At 30.5% G+C, this 23955-nt stretch overlaps 2 protein-coding genes across 2 annotated transcripts in view; one reads left to right on the forward strand and one right to left on the reverse strand.

Annotated features, from left to right (window-relative positions):
• The first annotated feature begins 7517 nt into the window (after nt 1-7517).
• Nucleotides 7518-8063, forward strand: LOC111423104 (Nop10 ribonucleoprotein). The gene is made up of 3 exons (XM_023056349.2): nt 7518-7637; nt 7746-7788; nt 7866-8063. Exons 1-3 carry the CDS (start codon nt 7584-7586, stop codon nt 7961-7963), a joined length of 195 nt encoding a protein of 64 aa, XP_022912117.1. The 5' UTR covers nt 7518-7583; the 3' UTR covers nt 7964-8063.
• The window catches only part of LOC111423960 (Syntrophin-like 1), a 167661-nt gene continuing 151765 nt past the window's right edge, over nt 8060-23955 (reverse strand). The window contains exons 5-6 of the mRNA XM_071201409.1: nt 18930-19111; nt 8060-18875 (exon numbers count right to left, since the gene is read on the reverse strand). Coding sequence (XP_071057510.1) covers nt 18783-18875; nt 18930-19111 — 275 coding nt within the window. The 3' untranslated portion in view covers nt 8060-18782. The remainder of the gene's footprint in view (nt 18876-18929; nt 19112-23955) is intronic.

Genomic DNA, 23955 nt, shown 5'->3' on the forward strand with positions numbered 1-23955 from the left:
ATCGCGGATTGGTTCGTTGAGCCGCCACGAAACGACGGAGGAAGGAGTGCTACTGGCAATTTCAAATTGCGTCGCTAATTAGATCTAAACGAGGATACGTCAATTTTTCATTTTTATTCATAAAAAATTATTCAATTACGCTAACTTTAACAAAACGAAAAAAAAAATTCTTCTTTAACTTCAAAAATATAAAAATAAATTTATTTTTAGCGTGAGTTATTAACTTTGGGCGAAAAAATGTTAAATATTCCAGCTTAGGCGTTAAGATATTTTTCTTAAATTGTCAACCGTCGCTAACTTTGATAACTAACTTCTTATTATAGAATGCTCACCTTTGTGGAGTGAAAAATGATGAAATTCATCCATTCCTTTTTGGTGTAGAGCATAAAATTTTGAACACATTTTGTTAAATGTCTTATAAACAAGTTAATAAAAATTAAATTTTTTTGCAACAATTATATAGAAAATGAAAAATCTTTTGAAATGAGTCCAAACAGGACCAATTTATTATAAAAAATGCACGAGATACAATCAAAAATTAAAACCGGAAGTAAATAAAGAAATATTATTAAAGAATCGTATAAAAAATTAAAATTGCTTTAAAATGAGCCCAAACACGATGGGGTTATTTCAAAAACTAGCTGAGATATGTCAAAAAAATAAAATAAAACAATCGACGATCGCTATTTTTAAAATTGTCGTATTTCGGTTGTTTTTAAAGATAATTTGGTCGTGTTTGGACTCGTTTTAAAGGATTTTTAATGAAGATTAACAATATTTAAAATATTTTAACAAAAAACGATATCCTTATTAAAAAGTTTGTATCTTGGTGGTTTTTAAAGATAAATATATTACGTGTGGGCTCCTTATAGATGACTTTTAGTCGGTATTAAAATTTATTAAGAATTTATTAATTTTTTTATTGAAAATTGTTGTATAAAATAAAAATTATTAGATACAATCAATTAATTTTATGTTTTAGACTAAAAAATCTGATAATAAATTGAAAATCCTTTAAAATGAGCCCAAACACGATGGAGTTATCTCAAAAAGCAGCGGAGATATGTCAAAATAATGAAATAAAAACAAATGACGATGGTTATATCATTAATAGTTGTATCTCGATTGTTTTTAAACATAATGTAGTCGTGTTTGGACTCGTTTTAAAGGATTTTTAATGAAGATTAACAATATTTAAAATATTTTAACAAAAAACGATATCCTTATTAAAAAGTTTGCATCTTGGTGGTTTTTAAAGATAAATATATTACGTGTGGACTCGTTATGGATGACTTTTAGTCGGTATTAAAATTTATTAAGAATTTATTAATTTTTTGATTGAAAATTTTTGCACAAAATAAAAATTGTTAGATACAATCAATTAATTTTATGTTTTAGACTAAAAAATCTGATAATAAATTGAAAATCCTTTAAAATGAGCCCAAACACGATGGAGTTATCTCAAAAAACAGCGGAGATATGTCAAAAAAATAAAATAAAAACAATTGACGATCGTTATATTATTAATAGTTGTATCTCGATTGTTTTTAAAGATAATGTAGTCGTGTTTGGACTCGTTTTAAAGGATTTTTAATGAAGATTAACAATATTTAAAATATTTTAACAAAAAACGATATCTTTATTAAAAAGTTTGTATCTTGGTGGTTTTTAAAGATAAATATATTACGTGTGGGCTCCTTATAGATGACTTTTAGTCGGTATTAAAATTTATTAAGAATTTATTAATTTTTTTATTGAAAATTGTTGTATAAAATAAAAATTATTAGATACAATCAATTAATTTTATGTTTTAGACTAAAAAATCTGATAATAAATTGAAAATCCTTTAAAATGAGCCCAAACACGATGGAGTTATCTCAAAAAACAGCGGAGATATGTCAAAGAAATAAAATAAAAACAATTGACGATCGTTATATTATTAATAGTTGTATCTCGATTGTTTTTAAAGATAATGTAGTCGTGTTTGGACTCGTTTTAAAGGATTTTTAATGAAGATTAACAATATTTAAAATATTTTAACAAAAAACGATATCCTTATTAAAAAGTTTGTATCTTGGTGGTTTTTAAAGATAAATATATTATGTGTGGGCTCGTTATGGATGACTTTTAGTCGGTATTAAAATTTATTAAGAATTTATTAATTTTTTTATTGAAAATTTTAGTACAAAATAAAAATTTGTTAGATACAATCAATTAATTTTATGTTTTAGATTAAAAAATCGTATAATAAATTGAAAATCCTTTAAAATGAGCCCAAACACGATGGACTTATCACAAAAAACAGCGGAGATATGTCAAAATAATAAAATAAAAACAATTGACGATCGTTATATTATTAATAGTTGTATCTCGATTGTTTTTAAAGATAATGTAGTCGTGTTTGGACTCGTTTTAAAGGATTTTTAATGAAGATTAACAATATTTAAAATATTTTAACAAAAAACGATATCCTTATTAAAAAGTTTGCATCTTGGTGGTTTTTAAAGATAAATATATTACGTGTGGGCTCGTTATAAATGACTTTTAGTCGGTATTAAAATTTATTAAGAATTTATTAATTTTTTTATTGAAAATTTTAGTACAAAATAAAAATTTGTTAGATACAATCAATTAATTTTATGTTTTAGACTAAAAAATATTATAATAAATTGAAAATCCTTTAAAATGAGCCCAAACACGATGGAGTTATCTCAAAAAACAGCGGAGATATGTCAAAAAATTTAATTAAAAACAATTGACGATCGTTATATTATTAATAGTTGTATCTCGATTGTTTTTAAAGGTAATGTAGTCGTGTTTGGACTCGTTTTAAAAGATTTTGTATATAGATTAATAATTTTTAAGAAATAAAAACCTTTAATAAAATATATATTTGTTATTTTAAAAAAATATTTTTTTAATTACAAAGTTATAACTTTTAACTATTCGAAATTAGGCGGTTGAGTATCTAAAGAAGAAGAAACATTAGCCGGATACGTGTTGGGGTTGGCCCGTAGGGGTCTTAAGATGAAAAAGGCCGCCACATGTGTCATATATGGACCATAACGTGTCTCCACGACGCGTGTCCTTTACTTATTATCGCAAACGTTACGTCTTCTCGGTCTTCTTAGATGGTAAGTGTTGCACCTGATGCTCACGGAACGTTAATGATCTTCTAAATAGCGCAGAAGCAAGCGCGGTTAATGTCCCGATTAAGTTACTTACATTCCAAAATTGAAATTAATTAATTATTAAATAATACAACAAAATTTTGAGTTCAAAAATCTTCTATTACGTAGAAAATCCTTTAAAATAAAGAGAAACAAAATCAAAAACTAATTAAAAATGTATCAAGAATTATCAAAAGAAACTTAACTATACTCTATTTTATAATTCGGAGGAGTGTTTTCAAACTGAAGCGCCAAAATGAAGGTTTACTATTCGTTAGTTTTAAGCAAAAATTACACAAGGAAATTTGGAGATGTTGCCGGCATTTCTATGGGAAATATTCGGGTTTAGCCGAATGTCTTTCAGTATGGCTAAACCCGAATGCTTCTAGTTCTAGGTCTTGTGTTAGTTCTAGTAATAGCGCTAGTGTAAAACTAGAACTAATACTAGACCGGGAACTAGAAACATTTGGATTTAGCCGCACGTCTCTCAAGAGGGCTAAACCCGAATGACTCTAGTTCTAGGTCTTGTGTTAGTTCTAGTTTTACACTAGCAATATTACTGGAACTAACATAAAACCTAGAACTAGAATCATTCGAGTTTAGCCGCACGTTTCTTAAGACGGCTAAACCTGAATGATTCTAGGTCATGTGTTAGTTCTAGTTTTACACTAGCACTATCACTGGAACTAACACAAGACCTAGAACTAGAATCATTCGGGTTTAGCCGCACGTCTCTCAAGACGGCTAAACCCGAATGATTCTAGTTCTATTTCTTGTGTTAGTTCTAGTTTTACACTAGCACTATCACTGGAATTAACACAAGACCTAGAACTAGAATCATTCGGATTTAGCCGCACGTCTCTGAAGACGGCTAAACCTGAACGATCCTAGTTCTAGGTCTTGTGTTAGTTCTAGTTTTACACGAGCACTATCACTGGAATTAACACAATACCTAGAACTAGAATCATTCGGATTTAGCCGCACGTCTCTCAAGACGGCTAAACCCGAATGATTCTGGTTCTAGGTCTTGTGTTAGTTCTAGTTTTACATTAGCACTATCACTGGAACTAACACAAGACCTAGAACTAGAATCATTCGGGTTTAGCCGCACGTCTCTCAAGACGGCTAAACCTGAATGATTCTAGTTCTAGGTCTTGTGTTAGTTCTAGTTTTACACTAGCACTATCACTGGAACTAACTGAAGACCTAGAACTAGAATCATTCGGGTTTAGCCGTCTTGAGAGACGTGTGGCTAAACCCGAATGATTCTAGTTCTAGGTCTTGTGTAAGTTCTAGTTTTACACTAGCACTATCACTGGAATTAACACAAGACCTAGAACTAGAATCATTCGGATTTAGCCGCACGTCTCTCAAGACGGCTAAACCCGAATGATTCTAGTTCTAGGTCTTGTGTTAGTTTTAGTTTTACACTAGCACTATCACTAGAATTAACACAAGACCTAGAACTAGAATCATTCGAATTTAGCCGCACGTCTCTCAAGACGGCTAAACTCGAATGATTCTAGTTCTAGGTCTTGTGTAAGTTCTAGTTTTACACTAGCACTATCACTGGAATTAACACAAGACCTTGAATGAACTAGAATCATTCGGGTTTAGCCGCACGTCTCTCAAGACGGCTAAACCCGAATGATTCTAGTTCTAGGTCTTGTGTTAGTTCTAGTTTTACACTAGCACTATCACTGGAATTAACACAAGACCTAGAACTAGAATCATTCGGATTTAGCCACACGTCTCTCAAGACGGCTAAACCTGAATGATTCTAGTTCTAGGTCTTGTGTTAGTTCTAGTTTTACACTAGCACTATCACTGGAGCTAACACAACACTAGTTAGTTCTAGTAGCAGTGATGGGTAGCGCTAGTTAGCATAAGATATTACTATGTTGTATATGTTTATTGAACTAAAACTAGAACTAACGCTAGACCTAGAACTGGAAAGAACTGGAAGATATTTTCTAGTTCTAGGTCTAGTGTTAGTTCTAGTTTTACACCAGCGCTATCACTAGAAGTAACACAAGACCTAGAACTAGAATCATTCGGGTTTAGCCGCACGTCTCTCAAGACGGCTAAACCCGAATGATTCTAGTTCTAGGTGTTGTATTAGCTCCAGTGATAGTGCTAGTGTAAAACTAGAACTAACACAAGACCTAGAACTAGAATCATTCGAGTTTAGCCGCACGTTTCTTAAGACGGCTAAACCTGAATGATTCTAGGTCATGTGTTAGTTCTAGTTTTACACTAGCACTATCACTGGAACTAACACAAGACCTAGAACTAGAATCATTCGGATTTAGCCGCACGTCTCTGAAGACGGCTAAACCTGAATGATTCTAGTTCTAGGTTTTGTGTTAGTTCTAGTTTTACGCTAGCACTATCACTGGAACTAACACAAGACCTAGAACTAGAATCATTCGGATTTAGCCGCACGTCTCTGAAGACGGCTAAACCTGAATGATTCTAGTTCTAGGTTTTGTGTTAGTTCTAGTTTTACGCTAGCACTATCACTGGAACTAACACAAGACCTAGAACTAGAATCATTCGGATTTAGCCGCACGTCTCTCAAGACGGCTAAACCTGAATGATTCTAGTTCTAGGTCTTGTGTTAGTTCTAGTTTAACACTAGCACTATCACTGGAACTAACACAAGACCTAGAACTAGAATCATTCGGGTTTAGCCGCACGTCTCTCAAGACAGCTAAACCTGAATGATTCTAGTTCTAGGTTTTGTGTTAGTTCTAGTTTTACGCTAGCACTATCACTGGAACTAACACAAGACCTAGAACTAGAATCATTCGGGTTTAGCCGCACGTCTCTTAAGACGGCTAAACCCGAATGATTCTAGTTCTAGGTCTTGTGTTACTTCTAGTGATAGCGCTGGTGTAAAACTAGAACTAACACTAGACCTAGAACTAGAAAATATCTTCCAGTTCTTTCCAGTTCTAGGTCTAGCGTTAGTTCTAGTTTTAGTTCAATAAACATATACAACATAGTAATATCTTATGCTAACTAGCGCTACCCATCACTGCTACTAGAACTAACACTAGACCGAGAACTAGAAACATTTGGATTTAGCCGCACGTCTCTCAAGACGGCTAAACCCGAATGATTCTAGTTCTAGGTCTAGTGTTAGTTCTAGTTTTAGTTCAATAAAAACATGCAACATAGTGATATTTTACGCTAATTAGCGCTACCTACCACCTACCAGCCGTCTTAAGAAAGGTACAGCTAAACGCAATGTTGCTAGTGTTATATAATGTAGTAACATTATTGTTATTTATGTTGGTATCGGAACAACTTCATGTTGTTGGCACGTTCCCGCCAAGACAACTTGTGCTTGTATAAAAATTATAATAGTCGTGTACTCTGTTGGTTAATAAAGTAAATACAATATAGTTGTTGATGAATTATATGAACGAATTATAGTTCGTTTTATTGATAAACAGAACATAAGATAGCTAGTTCTAGGTGTAGTATTAGTTCTAGTGCTAGTATTACTCTAGTTTTCTTTGTTATTTACCGCTAGATTATTGTATATATTTTGATTGAGCTATAACGGACACTTCCTTCCCTATATTAATCCCTTATATCGAGGTTTTAGTGTAATGCCAAATTGTATTGACATGTTGCAGTTTATGTGGGACAAAGTAAGTAGATACACCTTGGTTTTTATTATGTTTAAACAAATAAGTAATTAGATTCGTAACTACAATTTACTTAAAATCTTCTCTGGTTTTAAAACTCACTTGTTTGGACTCATTTTGAAGCATTTTTAGTCGCGATTAAGATTTTTTTGAGGTTTAATTTACGTTTTTATTAAATTCATTTATTATGAATATTAATGGTCGAGCGGCTCTCCGAAAGGACACAACTTTTAAATTTTCATTTTGTAATCAAGAGGAACGGATTCCCCGCGGTTCTCGGTCAGAACCCCGTTCGTTCCGGAGCCCCGTCTTCGTAATTTTGCAGTGTCATTTCGGGCACATTAATCTATTATTTTGTTTAATTGCCCGAACGGGAATGATGATCGTTCGATCGTCGTAATTATTTTGTATCGATTGCTCACTGTAAATACCTTTGTCACGGTGATTTCCCAAGTAAAAAATTTTTTTCAAAAATATTCTATATTAATAGATCGCGCCATCTATCGTTTAATAACTAAATTTCGTTGATTAAAAAAAAAGAAATCTTTAAATATTAATTTTTTAATATATTTATTAAATATCTTTAATTGTATGAAATCAAAATATTATTTTAAATTTATAAATTAATTATTGTACATTAAATTTCATTTTTTTAATTCTTAATTTATTAAAAATTGACAGCAAATTTGACAGAGAGATAACCTCAAATTCTTAAAGCACATTAAAGCACAAAACACGTGTTTTCGCAACAAAAATGTATTTAATGTATTATTTAGATGGAAATGGTCAACGGGTTTACACCTTACAGGTAATTTCTCTAATAATTACAACATTATTACTTAAATTTAGTACTTTTATTATTTTAGGTTATGTTTTATTTTTGATACAACAATTTATTACTTTTTAATTGTTACAGAAAAAAGATCCGAGTGGAAACCCAACATTTTCTGCTCACCCAGGTAATTTAATTAATTCCTCAATACCTTCTCCAATTACAATAACTACAATTAGTTATTAGTAAATTTTCTTTTTTTAGCCCGATTTTCACCTGAAGATAAATATTCCCGACAAAGAATAACAATCAAACAAAGATTTGGATTATTAATGACACAGAAACCAGAACCGATTTATTAAATTCAATTTAAAATAATTTTTTCCACTTATCTTAATTTATCATTAAGCTTTTTGTAATTGTAATGAGTTTCTTTTTAGTTTAATAAATAAACAAAATAGATTTTTATAATAATTTTATTTTGAATGGTACCGTGATGTGATATAGAACGCCTCTACAATCAATGGGCGAATCAATTTCGCCTTATGATTAATTATTTAAAATCACAAATCGCTAAATATTTTTTTAATACATTTTTTTTTATTACGAAGAGAGAAGCTATACATGCATCGGGCGACATTTTACACTTACAGGTCACAACGAATCTTATAATCATTCTTTTCAAGTATAGAATGCTCCAAAGGTGGAGCAGACGGTAAATTGTATACTTAAAACTTATTAATACCTGGAAGATACGTCGTGTGTATGTATCTACAGCGTAATTATTTATTTAAAAGAATAAAATTAAAAAGAAAACATTCTATAAATCAATATGATATGGTATTATGTTATTGGTATTGTGCAAAAACTTTAAAAACGATCCTTAAAGATTTATTAAAAGTATTTAGTTATTGTTTCCCCAAGTTATTTGATTTCATTTTCTTTTTATTAGGATTATTGCCATTTAAATTATTTTCAGTAATGGTTATTTTATTAATAAATAGTAGTAAGTAGTAGTATAAAAGTTTCCAGTCGATTTTAAAAAGTTTAAAGTACCAAAAACTACAGTATATTAGTTTTAATTATTACAGATTCGAATATTTTTGCTGAAAGGTTAAAATACAGTGTGTTAAAAAATGTATTAAGTTTTAATTTGATGTATAAATCGTTTGTTATTAATAAAAATTATCTCATTTTGACTCAAAGTTAGACAAAAAAAAATTTTAAGGTTAACTTTAAAGATTGATTACTCAATAACTAATCGAGGTATCAACACGTAGCTTTCACCATTAAAATCGTTTAAGAATTCTAAATCGACACTCCAAATTTGGTTTTTCCAATTTCATAGATAACCGAGGAAAGAGTATCTGAATTTAACAATAAAAATAGTATGAACATCAAGTCGTATTTTTTAGGTTATCTTTAAACAGTTCGTTCTCAAAAACTAATCGAGATATTAAAAAGCGGGTTTCACCACTAAAATCGTTTAAGAATTCTAAATCGACACTCCAAATTTGGTTTTTCCAATTTCATAGATAACCGAGGAAAGATTATCTGAATTTAACAATAAAAAAAGTGTGAACATCAAGTCGTATTTTTTAGGTTATCTTTAAACATTTTTTCTCAAAAACTAATCGAGATATTAAGAAGCGGTTTTCACCACTAAAATCGTTTAAGAATTCTAAATCGACACTCCAAATTTGGTTTTTCCAATTTCATAGATAACCGAGGAAAGAGTATCTGAATTTAACAATAAAAATAGTATGAACATCAAGTCGTATTTTTTAGGTTATCTTTAAACAGTTCGTTCTCAAAAACTAATCGAGATATTAAAAAGCGGGTTTCACCACTAAAATCGTTTAAGAATTCTAAATCGACACTCCAAATTTGGTTTTTCCAATTTCATAGATAACCGAGGAAAGATTATCTGAATTTAACAATAAAAAAAGTGTGAACATCAAGTCGTATTTTTTAGGTTATCTTTAAACATTTTTTCTCAAAAACTAATCGAGATATTAAGAAGCGGTTTTCACCACTAAAATCGTTTAAGAATTCTAAATCGACACTCCAAATTTGGTTTTTCCAATTTCATAGATAACCGAGGAAAGAGTATCTGAATTTAACAATAAAAATAGTATGAACATCAAGTCGTATTTTTTAGGTTATCTTTAAACAGTTCGTTCTCAAAAACTAATCGAGATATTAAAAAGCGGGTTTCACCACTAAAATCGTTTAAGAATTCTAAATCGACACTCCAAATTTGGTTTTTCCAATTTCATAGATAACCGAGGAAAGATTATCTGAATTTAACAATAAAAAAAGTGTGAACATCAAGTCGTATTTTTTAGGTTATCTTTAAACATTTTTTCTCAAAAACTAATCGAGATATTAAGAAGCGGTTTTCACCACTAAAATCGTTTAAGAATTCTAAATCGACACTCCAAATTTGGTTTTTCCAATTTCATAGATAACCGAGGAAAGAGTATCTGAATTTAACAATAAAAATAGTATGAACATCAAGTCGTATTTTTTAGGTTATCTTTAAACAGTTCGTTCTCAAAAACTAATCGAGATATTAAAAAGCGGGTTTCACCACTAAAATCGTTTAAGAATTCTAAATCGACACTCCAAATTTGGTTTTTCCAATTTCATAGATAACCGAGGAAAGATTATCTGAATTTAACAATAAAAAAAGTGTGAACATCAAGTCGTATTTTTTAGGTTATCTTTAAACATTTTTTCTCAAAAACTAATCGAGATATTAAGAAGCGGTTTTCACCACTAAAATCGTTTAAGAATTCTAAATCGACACTCCAAATTTGGTTTTTCCAATTTCATAGATAACCGAGGAAAGAGTATCTGAATTTAACAATAAAAATAGTATGAACATCAAGTCGTATTTTTTAGGTTATCTTTAAACAGTTTTTTCTCAAAAACTAATCGACATATTAAAAAGCGGGTTTCACCACTAAAATCGTTTAAGAATTCTAAATCGACACTCCAAATTTGGTTTTTCCAATTTCATAGATAACCGAGGAAAGATTATCTGAATTTAACAATAAAAAAAGTGTGAACATCAAGTCGTATTTTTTAGGTTATCTTTAAACATTTTTTCTCAAAAACTAATCGAGATATTAAGAAGCGGTTTTCACCACTAAAATCGTTTAAGAATTCTAAATCGACACTCCAAATTTGGTTTTTCCAATTTCATAAATAACCTAGGAAAGATTATCTAAGTTTAACACCCAAAAAAGTGTGAACATCAAATCGTATTTTTTAGGTTATCTTTAAACATTTTTTTCTCAAAAACTAATCGAGATATTAAAAAGCGGTTTTCACCATTAAAATCGTTTAAGAATTCTAAATCGACACTCAAAATTTGGTTTTTCCAATTTCATAGATAACCTAGGAAAGATTATTTAAGTTTAACACCCAAAAAAGTGTGAACATAAAGTCGTATTTTTTAAGTTATCTTTAAACATTTTTTTCTCAAAAACTAATCGAGATATTAAAAAGCGGGTTTCACCACTAAAATCGTTTAAGAATTCTAAATCGACACTCTAAATTTAGTTTTTCCAATTTCATAGATAACCTAGGAAAGATTATCTAAGTTTAACACCCAAAAAAGTGTGAACATCAAATCGTATTTTTTAGGTTATCTTTAAAAATATTTTTCTCAAAAACTAATCGAGATATTAAAAAGCGATTTTCACCACTAAAATCGTTTAAGAATTCTAAATCGACACCCCAAATTTGGTTTTTCCAATTTCATAGATAACCGAGGAAAGATTATCTGAATTTAACAATAAAAAAAGTGTGAACATCAAGTCGTATTTTTTAGGTTATCTTTAAACATTTTTTTCTCAAAAACGAATCGAGTTATTAAAAAGCGATTTTCACCATTAAAATCGTTTAAGAATTCTAAATCGACACTCTAAATTTGGTTTTTCCAATTTCATTGATAACCTAGGAAAGATTATCTAAGTTTAACACCCAAAAAAGTGTGAACATCAAATCGTATTTTTTAGGTTATCTTTAAACATTTCTTTCTCAAAAACTAATCGAGATATTAAAAAGCGATTTTCACCACTAAAATCGTTTAAGAATTCTAAATCGACACCCCAAATTTAGTTTTTCCAATTTCATAGATAACCTACGAAAGGTTATCTAAGTTTAACACCCAAAAAAGTGTGAACATCAAATCGTATTTTTTAGGTTATCTTTAAACATTTTTTCTCAAAAACTAATCGAGATATGAAAAAGCGGTTTTCACCACTAAAATCGTTTAAGAATTCTAAATCGACACTCCAAATTTGGTTTTTCCAATTTCATAGATAACCGAGGAAAGATTATCTGAATTTAACAATAAAAAAAGTGTGAACATCAAGTCGTATTTTTTAGGTTATTTTTAAACATTTTTTTCTCAAAAACGAATTAAGATATTAAAAAGCGGTTTTCACCACTAAAATCGTTTAAGAATTCTAAATCGACACTCCAAAGTTGGTTTTTCCAATTTCATAGATAACCTAGGAAAGATTATCTAACAATAATTTTAACACCCAAAAAAATGTGAACATAAAGTCATATTTTTTAGGTTATTTTTAAACATTTTTTTCTCAAAAACGAATTAAGATATTAAAAAGCGGTTTTCACCACTAAAATCGTTTAAAAATTCTAAATTGACACCCCAAATTTGGTTTTTCCAATTTCATAGATAACCTAGGAAAGATTATTTAAGTTTAACACCCAAAAAAGTGTGAACATCAAGTCGTATTTTTTAGGTTATCATTAAACATTTGTTTCTCAAAAACTAATCGAGATATTAAAAAGCGGTTTTCACCACTAAAATCGTTTAAGAATTCTAAATCGACACTCCAAATTTGGTTTTTCCAATTTTATAGATAACCTAGAAAGCATGATCTCAGTTTAACACCCAAAAAAGTGTGAACATCAAGTCGTGTTTTTTAGGCTATCTTTAAACATTTTTTTCTCAAAAACGAATTAAGATATTAAAAAGCGGTTTTCACCACTAAAATCGTTTAAGAATTCTAAATCGACACTCCAAATTTGGTTTTTCCAATTTTATAGATAACCTAGAAAGCATGATCTAAGTTTAACACCCAAAAAAGTGTGAACATCAAGTCGTGTTTTTTAGGCTATCTTTAAACCTTTTTTTCTCAAAAACTAATCGAGATATTAAAAAGCGGTTTTCACCACTAAAATCGTTTAAGAATTCTAAATCGACACCCTAAATTTGGTTTTTCCAATTTCATAGATAACCGTGGAAAGATTATTTGAATTTAACAATAAAAAAAGTGTGAACATCAAATCGCATTTTTTAGGTTATCTTTAAACATTTCTTTCTCAAAAACTAATCGAGATATTAAAAAGCAGTTTTCACCACTAAAATCGTTTAATAATTCTAAATCCACACTCCAAATTTGGTTTTTCCAATTTCATAGATAACCTAGGAAAGATTATCTAAATTTAACAGTAAAAAACGTGTGAACATCAAGTTGTATTTTTTAGATTATCTTTAAACATTTATTTCTCAAAAACTAATCGAGATATTAAAAAGCGATTTTCACCACTAAAATCGTTTAAGAATTCTAAATCGACACTCCAAATTTGGTTTTTCCAATTTCATAGATAACCTAGGAAAGATTATCTAAATTTAACAGTAAAAAAAGTGTGAACATCAAGTTGTATTTTTTAGGTTATCTTTAAAAATTTTTTTCTCAAAAACTAATCGAGATATTAAAAAGCGGTTTTCACCACTAAAATCGTTTAAGAATTCTAAATCGACACTCCAAATTTGGTTTTTCCAATTTCATAGATAACCTAAGAAAGATTATCTAAGTTTAACACCCAAAAAAGTGTGAACATCAAGTCGTATTTTTTAGGTTATCTTTAAAATTTTTTTTCTTAAAAACTAATCGAGATATTAAAAAGTGGTTTTCACCACTAAAATCGTTTAAGAATTCTAAATCGACACTCCAAATTTGGTTTTTCCAATTTCATAGATAACCTAGGAAAGATTATCTAAGTTTAACACCCAAAAAAGTGTGAACATCAAGTCGTATTTTTTAGGTTATCTTTAAAATTTTTTTTCTTAAAAACTAATCGAGATATTAAAAAGTGGTTTTCACCACTAAAATCGTTTAAGAATTCTAAATCGACACTCCAAATTTGGTTTTTCCAATTTCATAGATAACCTATAAAAGATTATCTAAGTTTAACACCCAAAAAAGTGTGAACATCAAATCGTATTTTTTAGGTTATCTTTAAACATTTTTTTCTCAAAAACTAATCAAGATATTAAAAAGCGATTTTCACCACTAAAATCGTTTAAGAATTCTAAATCGACACTCCAAATTTGGTTTTTCCAATTTCATAGATAACCGAGGAAAGATTATCTGAATTTAACAGTAAAAAAAGTGTGAACATCAAGTTGTATTTTTTAGGTTATCTTTAAACACTTTTTCTCAAAAACTAATCGAGATATTAAAAAGCGGATTTCACCACTAAAATCGTTTAAGAATTCTAAATCGACACTGCAAATTTGGTTTTTCCAATTTCATAGATAACCTAGGAAAGATTATCTAAGTTTAACACCCAAAAAAGTGTGAACATCAAATCGTATTTTTCAGGTTATCTTTAAAAATTTTTTTCTTAAAAACTAATCGAGATATTAAAAAGCGGTTTTCACCACTAAAATCGTTTAAGAATTCTAAATCGACACCCCAAATTTGGTTTTTCCAATTTCATAGATAACCTAGGAAAAATTATCTAAATTTAACAGTAAAAAAAGTGTGAACATCAAGTTGTATTTTTTAGGTTATCTTTAAACATTTATTTCTCAAAAACTAATCAAGATATTAAAAAGCGGTTTTCACCACTAAAATCGTTTAAGAATTCTAAATCGACACCCCAAATTTGGTTTTTCCACTTTCATAGATAACAGAGGAATGATTATCTGAATTTAACAATAAAAAAAGTGTGAACATCAAGTCGTATTTTTTAGGTTATCTTCAAACATTTTTTCTCAAAAACTAATCGCGATATTAAAAAGCGGTTTTCACCATTAAAATCGTTTAAGAATTCTAAATCGACACCCCAAATTTGGTTTTTCCAATTTCATAGATAACCTAGGAAAGATTATCTAAGTTTAACACCCAAAAAAGTGTTAACATCAAGTCATATTTTTTAGGTTATCTCTAAACATTTTTTCTCAAAAACTAATCGAGATATTAAAAAGCGGGTTTCACCACTAAAATCGTTTAAGAATTCTAAATCGACACTCCAAATTTGGTTTTTCCAATTTCATAGATAACCGAGGAAAGATAATCTGAATTTAACAATAAAAAAAGTGTGAACATCAAGTCGTATTTTTTAGGTTATCTTTAAACATTTCTTTCTCAAAAACTAATCGAGATATTAAAAAGCGGTTTTCACCACTAAAATTGTTTAAGAATTCTAAATCGACACTCCAAATTTGGTTTTTCCAATTTCATAGATAACCTAGGAAAGATTATCTAAGTTTAACACCCAAAAAAGTGTGAACATCAAATCGTATTTTTCAGGTTATCTTTAAAAATTTTTTTCTTAAAAACTAATCGAGATATTAAAAAGCGGTTTTCACCACTAAAATTGTTAAGAATTCTAAAGCGACACCCCAAATTTGGTTTTTCCAATTTCATAGATAACAGAGGAAAAATTATCTGAATTTAACAATAAAAAAAGTGTGAACATCAAATCGTATTTTTTAGGTTATCTTTAAAAATTTTTTTCTCAAAAACTAATCGAGATATTAAAAAGCGGTTTTCACCACTAAAATCGTTTAAGAATTCTAAATCGACACTCCAAATTTGGTTTTTCCAATTTCATAGATAACCTAGGAAAGATTATCTAAATTTAACAGTAAAAAAAGTGTGAACATCAAGTTGTATTTTTTAGGTTATCTTTAAAAATTTTTTTCTCAAAAACTAATCGAGATATTAAAAAGCGGTTTTCACCACCAAAATCGTTTAAGAATTCTAAATCGACACACCAAATTTGGTTTTTCCAATTTCATAGATAACCGAGGAAAGATTATTTGAATTTAACAATAAAAAAAGTGTGAACATCAAGTCGTATTTTTTAGGTTATCTTTAAACATTTATTTCTCAAAAAGTAATCGAGATATTAAAAAGCTCTTTTTATCACTAAAATCGTTTAAAAATTCTAAATCGACATCCCAAATTTGGTTTTTCCAATTTCATAGATAACCTAGGAAAGATTGTCTAAGTTTAACACCCAAAAAAGTGTGAACATCAAATCGTATTTTTTAGGTTATCTTTAAAAATTATTTTCTCAAATACTAATCGAGATATTAAAAAGCGGGTTTCACCACTAAAATCGTCTAAGAATTCTAAATCGACACTCCAAATTTGGTTTTTCCAATTTCATAGATAACCTAGGAAAGATTATCTAAGTTTAACACCCAAAAAAGTGTGAACATCAAATCGTATTTTTTAGGTTATCTTTAAAAATTATTTTCTCAAAAACTAATCGAGATATTAAAAAGCGGTTTTTACCACTAAAATCGTTTAAGAATTCTAAATCGACACTCCAAATTTGGTTTTTCCAATTTCATAGATAACCTAGGAAAGATTATCTAAGTTTAACACCCAAAAAAGTGTGAACATCAAATCGTATTTTTTAGGTTATCTTTAAAAATTATTTTCTCAAAAACTAATCGAGATATTAAAAAGCGGTTTTTACCACTAAAATCGTTTAAGAATTCTAAATCGACACTCCAAATTTGGTTTTTCCAATTTCATAGATAACCTAGGAAAGATTATCTAAGTTTAACACCCAAAAAAGTATTAACATCAAGTCATATTTTTTAGGTTATCTTTAAACATTTTTTTCTCAAAAACTAATCGAGATATTAAAAAGCGGTTTTCACCATTAAAATCGTTTAAGAATTCTAAATAGACACCCCAAATTTGGCTTTTCCAATTTCATAGATAACCGAGGAAAGATTATTTGAATTTAACAATAAAAAAAGTGTGAACATCAAGTCGTATTTTTAGGTTATCTCTAAACATTTTTTCTCAAAAACTAATCGAGATATTAAAAAGCGGGTTTCACCACTAAAATCGTTTAAGAATTCTAAATCGACACTCCAAATTTGGTTTTTCCAATTTCATAGATAACCGAGGAAAGATTATCTGAATTTTACAATAAAAAAAGTGTGAATATCAAGTCGTATTTTTTAGGTTATCTTTAAACATTTCTTTCTCAAAAACTAATCGAGATATTAAAAAGCGGGTTTCACCACAAAAATCGTTTAAGAATTCTAAATCGACACTCCAAATTTAGTTTTTCCAATTTCATACATAACCTAGAAAAAAATTATTTAAACCCAACACTTAAAATGTGTCAAAATAAGTTGGTAATTTTTTAAGTTAACTTTAACGAATAATTTCTCAGGAACTATTCAAGATATCAAAAAATCGTTTTCATCATTAAAATTACTTGAGAATTCTGAATTAATACTCCAAATTTTATTATTTCAATTTCATACAGATCTTAGCTATAAAATTTTGAACTTTACACTAGAAAACTATGGATATCAACTCATAATTTTTTGATTTTCTTTTTAAATGTATTTCTCAAAAACTAATCGAGATATTAAAAAGGGGTTTTCACCACAAAAAACGTTTAAGAATTCTAAATCGATACTCCAAATTTAGTTTTTCCAATTTCATACATAACCTAGAAAAAAATTATTTGAATCCAACACTTAAAATGTGTCAAAATAAGTTGATAATTTTTTAAGTTAACTTTAATGAATTATTTCTCAGGAATTATTCGAGATATCAAAAAACCGTTTTTATCATTAAAATTACTTGAGAATTCTGAATAAATGATCCAAATTTGGTTTTTTCAATTTCATACAGATCTTAGCTAAAAAATTTTGAACTTAACACTAAAAAACTGTGAATATCAATTTATAATTTTTTTGGTTTTCTTTAAAAGTGAATTTCTCAGAAATTAATCGAGATATCAAAGAACGGTTTTCACCAATGAAATCGTCTGAAAATTCTAAACGAACAATTCAAATTTGATTTTTCCAATTTCATACATAACCTAGAAAAAATTATTTGAACTCAACACTTAAAATGTGTCCAAATAAGTTTTTAAGTTAACTTTAATGAATAATTTCTCAGTAACTATTCGAGATATCAAAAAACCGTTTTTATCATTAAACTTACTTGAGAATTCTGAATTAATGCTCCAAATTTCGCTTTTTCAATTTCATACAGCTCTTAGCTAAAAAATTTTGAAGTTAACACTAAAAAACTGTGGACATCAATTCATAAGTTTTTTGGTTTTCTTTAAAAGTTAATTTCTCAGAAATTAATCGAGATATCAAAAAATGGTTTTCACCATTAAAATCGTTTAAGAATTTTCCCCAAATTTGGTTTTTAATATAAGATTATTTGAATTGAACTCTAAAAAATGTATTATTTTATCATTTTTTAACACCCTGCATCTTAGTTAAGATTAATTAATTAGGATAATATAGTACATAGATGACTAAAATATATTAATTATTATTTTTTTACTAGAAATACTATTTTTAATTAACAATTATCTTGAATGTACAGTTTTTTCTACTCGATATTTACGGAAAACAATTAAGAAAGAAAACAAAATTAAGAGAGAATGTATGTTACAAAAAAAAAAGAATAAGATGTATTTGTACACATTTCTTAAACTTAAAAACTAATAATTATGAAAGGCACCAATTTTTTTCACTTATACATAAATAGTTTTTTTTATTTATTTATTTCAATACTGATTTCTACATCATCTTCTGATACTATAAGCTAATATCTAAATTCATTTTATTATTCATTATTACTATTTATACGTCTTCATTGTACAAAGTTTTTTTTTCATTCGAAATCTCATTTTTTAATTTTATTACCTTTATTTTTGAATTTCATTGTTTATTGTAATTGAGTTGTTTATTTTTAGTCATTCTTGTAATTGACAAAATATCTCTTTTCTACTTTAAACGTTTTCTTCTTGGACTTAATTTCTTTTTATTTCAAAGTCGTTCCAAGACTTTTCTTGTTCATAATAATACCTACTTTTTTAGTCCAAACTCATTTTAGTTCTTTAATGTTACGCATATAATCCGAGCCGATGTATTTTGGCGGAGAGAAAGTTATGGAGGATAAACACGAACGGTTTTGGACAACCTTCCATATCTAATTCCTAAAAAGCAATGAAAAATAAATAAATGTATCGCTTAAATAAATGTTTACTTGCAATTTCTGGTTCTTCGCCTCCAAAATCGAGGTAAAGAATCCTTTTGCCGTCGTCTGATGAGTTTCTTAATCGATCAAAAGGGAATCGCCACAAAGTTCTCGACCCCGTGCCTGATTCTAATAGGGTAAAACCGTTTTCGTAATGAATTACTAATTGGGATGGTCGCCCTTTCCATAAACATCCTAAAAGAATCGAAATAATTATTTCATTTTTAAATAATAAAAAATTTATAAGTACGAAGGCTTTCACGGCCGGTGTGAATTAAACTAAGATTAGAACTAAAACTAGAAACTTTCGGGTTTTGCCGTGCGTCTTTTAATAAAAGGTTTGACGTTTCGGATGCCATGTTGCAACCTTCTTCAGAAACTGGTTCGAAGTGACGAGATCAAAAAATCGGTAACTATATATAAGTCGGAAAAACTAATTAATAACTAATTGCGTCGCGTCCGGTGTGAGGCGGGAAGAGGTCTTCGTGTTCACCACCATCTTCCATGTTCTGCTAAGCTCCCAGCCATCCTCTCTGTTGACGTTATTTTTATGTCGGTGAATCTCTATGGCTTCTCTTGTCAGTCTTTGGTAGTATCTGTTGTCCCTAGCCAGCACCTTTGTTTGTTCGAAGTCCATTCGGTGCCCCTCTGCATGGCAATGTTCCGCAACCGCCGACTGCTGGATCTTCTTCAGCCTTACATCCCTCTCATGCTCCTTGATGCGGCACTCGACGTTGCGTCCAGTTTGGCCAACATAAACCTTCCCACAACTACACGATAGTCGATAGACTCCCGCTCCTTTTAATGGAGTTAGTTTGTCCTTGGCTATCGGGAGTGTGTTCCGAATTTTGCTGACCGTGCCGTACCGCACTACGATGTCGTTCTTCTTGAGGTGCCTAGCAATTCGTTCCGTTACATCTGAAACATAGGGAAGACAGATAAATCCAAGTGGTTTTGTACTTACCGTGTCCTCTTTCTGCTTTCGCTGCTTGATGGCCTGGTTGATGTCCCTCGAAGTGTATCCATTCTTCTGCAGCACGCCTCGTAGAAAGTGTTGCTCCTTCTTCAAGTTCTCTCCTTCACATAGTCTCGCTGCTCGCTGAAATAATGTACGGATCACGGACCTCTTCTGTTGGGGATGATGATGTGAACATGCCTGTAAATACCTGTTAGTATGGATCTTCTTTCGGTATACACCAAGTTCTATATCTCCATTTGTCGTCCTGGTGACCAATACATCTAGGAAAGGTAGTTTTTTGGCAGTTTCTGTTTCCATGGTGAACTTAATCATAGGATGTTGAGAGTTCAAGTGATCCAAGAACTCTTGGAGCCGTTTTTGACCATGTTGCCATATCACAAACGTGTCATCCACATATCGGAGCCATAGTTTTGGTTTCCACTGGCTCTTCTTTAAAGCGTCCTCTTCGAATAATTCCATGTAGAAATTAGGCGATAGTAGAGATCCCATGGCTGCCCCTTCGAACTGCTCGTAAAATTCTCCTTTCCAGCTGAAATACGTCGACGATAAGGATCTGGCACGTATCCTGGTAAACCCGCCGGAATGAGTTTTCGGCGAAGACCCTCTACAGCATCCTTAACTGGTACCCTAGTAAAAAGGGATTGGTAACGCCAACCTTCTTGAAGGTGAAGCACCACATCGACTCCGCTGCAGCACGTAGAATTTTGATTAGGACAGAACAAGCACTGCTACGAGAAAGAATCCACAAGACCTTCAATGATCTACAAAAAATAAGTGAGAAGTTACTACGACTCCACCTCTCACTTTCCAATTGTATATCCGGAGAAGACTGGGACTAACAATGGAGAAGGCTAATCGCGAATTTCAGAAGACCCGTAACACACACATCAAGAAGTTTGAATCTCTGGAACGCCGGTCGCAAAAGAAGAAAGGTAATAGTTTACCAGTAGAAACAATCGTCATTAAAAGATCGAATGTCCCACTAACGAAAGACGAAACCTCTGTGCTCGCCAAAGGATTGAACTACGCAATCGCCCCGAAGAAGGTCCCAAAGGAGGAAATCATCTGCGAAGTGGAAGCAGCTGTTCGAGGGATGCCTGCACTGAAAGCCGAAGAGATCCGACAAGAAGTTGCGAGAGTATTGAAGTCAGCAAAACCACCAAAATCCAACTTGACGGTTGGTGAAAAGAAGGCACTCCGATCTATAAAAGAAAAATCAGAAATCGTCGTGTTACCAGCAGACAAGGGGAATGCCACCGTTGTTATGGACAGGAAAGAATACGACGACAAAATGATGAACTTACTGGACCCAGCCACCTACAGGAAGATCAAGAAGGACCCCACAGACAAAATCGTTAGAAAAATGAAGGAACTGATAAAATCCACAGGAATTCCAGCAGAACAGCAGAAAGGTTTGTTTGTGCAGGCGCCGGTACCACCAAGAATCTACGGACTACCGAAGATTCACAAACCAGACGTCCCCCTCCGCCCTATCGTCAGCGCCATCAACTCCCCAACATACCAGCTGGCTAAACATCTTGCAAAGAATACCTAATCTTTCTACGAATACAAAAGATACAAATATAGATTATTACAACAACTACAACATATTCATTTTCTTAAGACATGTATAGAAGAAAGATTAAGCCCAAATTTTTTGAAACATAAATATCCAAAAATTTTAACAGAGAACACAATTGAAAAAATGAAATCAAGAGAAATCAGAAGAGAAATCAAAAAACACTATAGAAAAATAAATGGATTCAACATAAAAATATACTATTATTACCAGGAATTCACCACTAAACTGCATCACCTGGAAATAGAAGAAATACTGACGAAAATTAAGGAAACACTAGATTCTACACTAACAAGAGAATGGGAAAGAAAAGAAAAGAAATTGAACCAACTTCGTAAAGAAAAAGAAATGAAGAAAGAGAAAAAAGTAAACAATACCAACCTACATAAATTTCATGACCGAGTTACTAATCTTTCGAACATTAATTTTAACACCGAAGAAATGAAACTTCTTAACAAAGGTATTAAATATTCCATAGTAAATACACCAAACCTAAGAAAAGTGGCATTGGAAATGGAAGCTGTAACAAGAGGAATGAAAGAGGAAGAGGAAATAAGAAAAAATATACAACAACTTCTAATACGAGAAGACACAAAGAAGAAGAACAAGAACAATGAACAGAAGATCAAAGAAAAACAAAGAAGAGAGTTAAAACTGATAGAGTCAATAAAGAAGAAAATAAAAGAAAACGACCTAATCTTCACCAAGGCGGACAAAAACGTAGGTTTGGTAATACTAAGCAAGGCTGAATACGTTAACAAAACAGAAAAATTCCTCACAGACAATAACTATAAAAAAGTTTTGAAAAATCCTAACAACCATTTTCACCTAAACGTCAAAAAAATTATCAATGAGGTTAAAGACACCCTTAAAAAATTCAATATTAGCACAAAACAAATAATTCCCATGAACCCAAAAATACCTAGATTGTACGCCCTCATAAAATTACACAAAATAAACCGCCCAATAAAACCCATAATAGCTTCCACAGATGCCAGTACATATAAGATTTCAAAATTTTTAGTACAGTTTTTTAAAAATAACATAGACTTCAAACCCAATTATACAATTAACGATAGAAGACAAATAATACAAAAACTAACAGGCATGAGACTACCGAATGAAAACACTATAATATCCTTTGATGTGGTGAACCTTTACACTAATATCCCCACCAAACAAACTTTGAAAATTGTCGAAAACATTCTAAATTCACAGTTAGATGAAAATGATAGCAAAAACATTTTTAAATTATTCCAGATATGCTTACAACAAAACTTTTTTAATTTTCAAAACGAAACATATACGTACCAAGAAGGACTCCCCATGGGATCCCCTTTAAGCGGTTTATTCGCGGATATTTTTATGAATGAGTTGGAGACCAATTTTATAATGAATGAAAAGAACCCTTATCTCGAGAATATACTAGTATGGCAACACTATGTAGATGACATTTTGGTCATTGTCGACACCAAAAAGACAGAAACCATAGACAATCTACACCAATACATCAACACATTACACACAGACATCCAATTTACAATTGAATTTGAAAACAACAACACAATCAATTTTCTCGACATCACAATAGAAAAAACCAAACAAGACATACAATTCGAAATATACAGGAAACCGACTCAGACAGACGCTACGATCCCATATGATTCCTTTCACAACATAACCCATAAAATGGCAGCATTCAGGTCCTACATCCATAGAGCTTATAATTCTAATTTAAACACAGAAAGATTTAACAAAGAAATTAAAATAATAAAAAACATCGCCATAAATAATTCATTTCTAGAAGAAATAATAGATAAAATGATCCATAGATATCAAATCAGACAGGACCTAAATAATATTAGACAGTTGCAAAATCAACAAACACAAAAAATCAAAAACTACAGATCCATCACACACCAGGGAAACATTAATAATAAGATAAAACAGACAATGAAACAATACAACATTCTAATAACAGACAAACCAAATAAGACTATAGGCGATCTGCTCTTGAATAACAAAGATAAAATAAACAAATTGGATGACAATGGAGTGTACGAACTGCAATGCGATACATGTCATGCTACGTACATCAGGGAAACAGGCAGAGCCCTTAGATTACGAGTCAGGGAACACAAAATAAAACATCATTCCAATTTTGGCAAGCATATAAACTTTAATCTTAACTACGAATTCAACGACGAAAAAAACACGAAAATACTACATCACATTAACAAAGGTCATCTCATGGAAATCCTCGAAGGATATGAAATTAATAAATTCATAAACAATAACCCTGATCTAACATGTCTCAACGACCAAACCCAAACGATAGACGATTTCAGAATACGATGTCGATCTGAATTCGCACTACTCTGGGGCCCTTGGACATCAACCCCCCCCCACCCTTCCATAAACTATCCTGTTATCCCATCAACCCCTTTAACCCCCATCCCTATCAATTTATAGACTCTATAT

The sequence above is a fragment of the Onthophagus taurus genome, chromosome 1 (genome assembly GCF_036711975.1).
Source record: "Onthophagus taurus isolate NC chromosome 1, IU_Otau_3.0, whole genome shotgun sequence".
In the NCBI taxonomy this organism is placed as follows: Eukaryota; Metazoa; Arthropoda; class Insecta; order Coleoptera; family Scarabaeidae; genus Onthophagus; species Onthophagus taurus.

Excerpts from the sequence above, each read along its gene's own strand:
- LOC111423104 (XM_023056349.2), top strand. The coding sequence starts at position 7,584 with ATGTATTTAATGTATTATTTAGATGGAAATGGTCAACGGGTTTACACC. Across the intron at positions 7,638-7,745 it reads AACGGGTTTACACCTTACAG|AAAAAAGATCCGAGTGGAAA; the intron begins GTAATTTCTCTA and ends TAATTGTTACAG. Across the intron at positions 7,789-7,865 it reads AACATTTTCTGCTCACCCAG|CCCGATTTTCACCTGAAGAT; the intron begins GTAATTTAATTA and ends TTCTTTTTTTAG.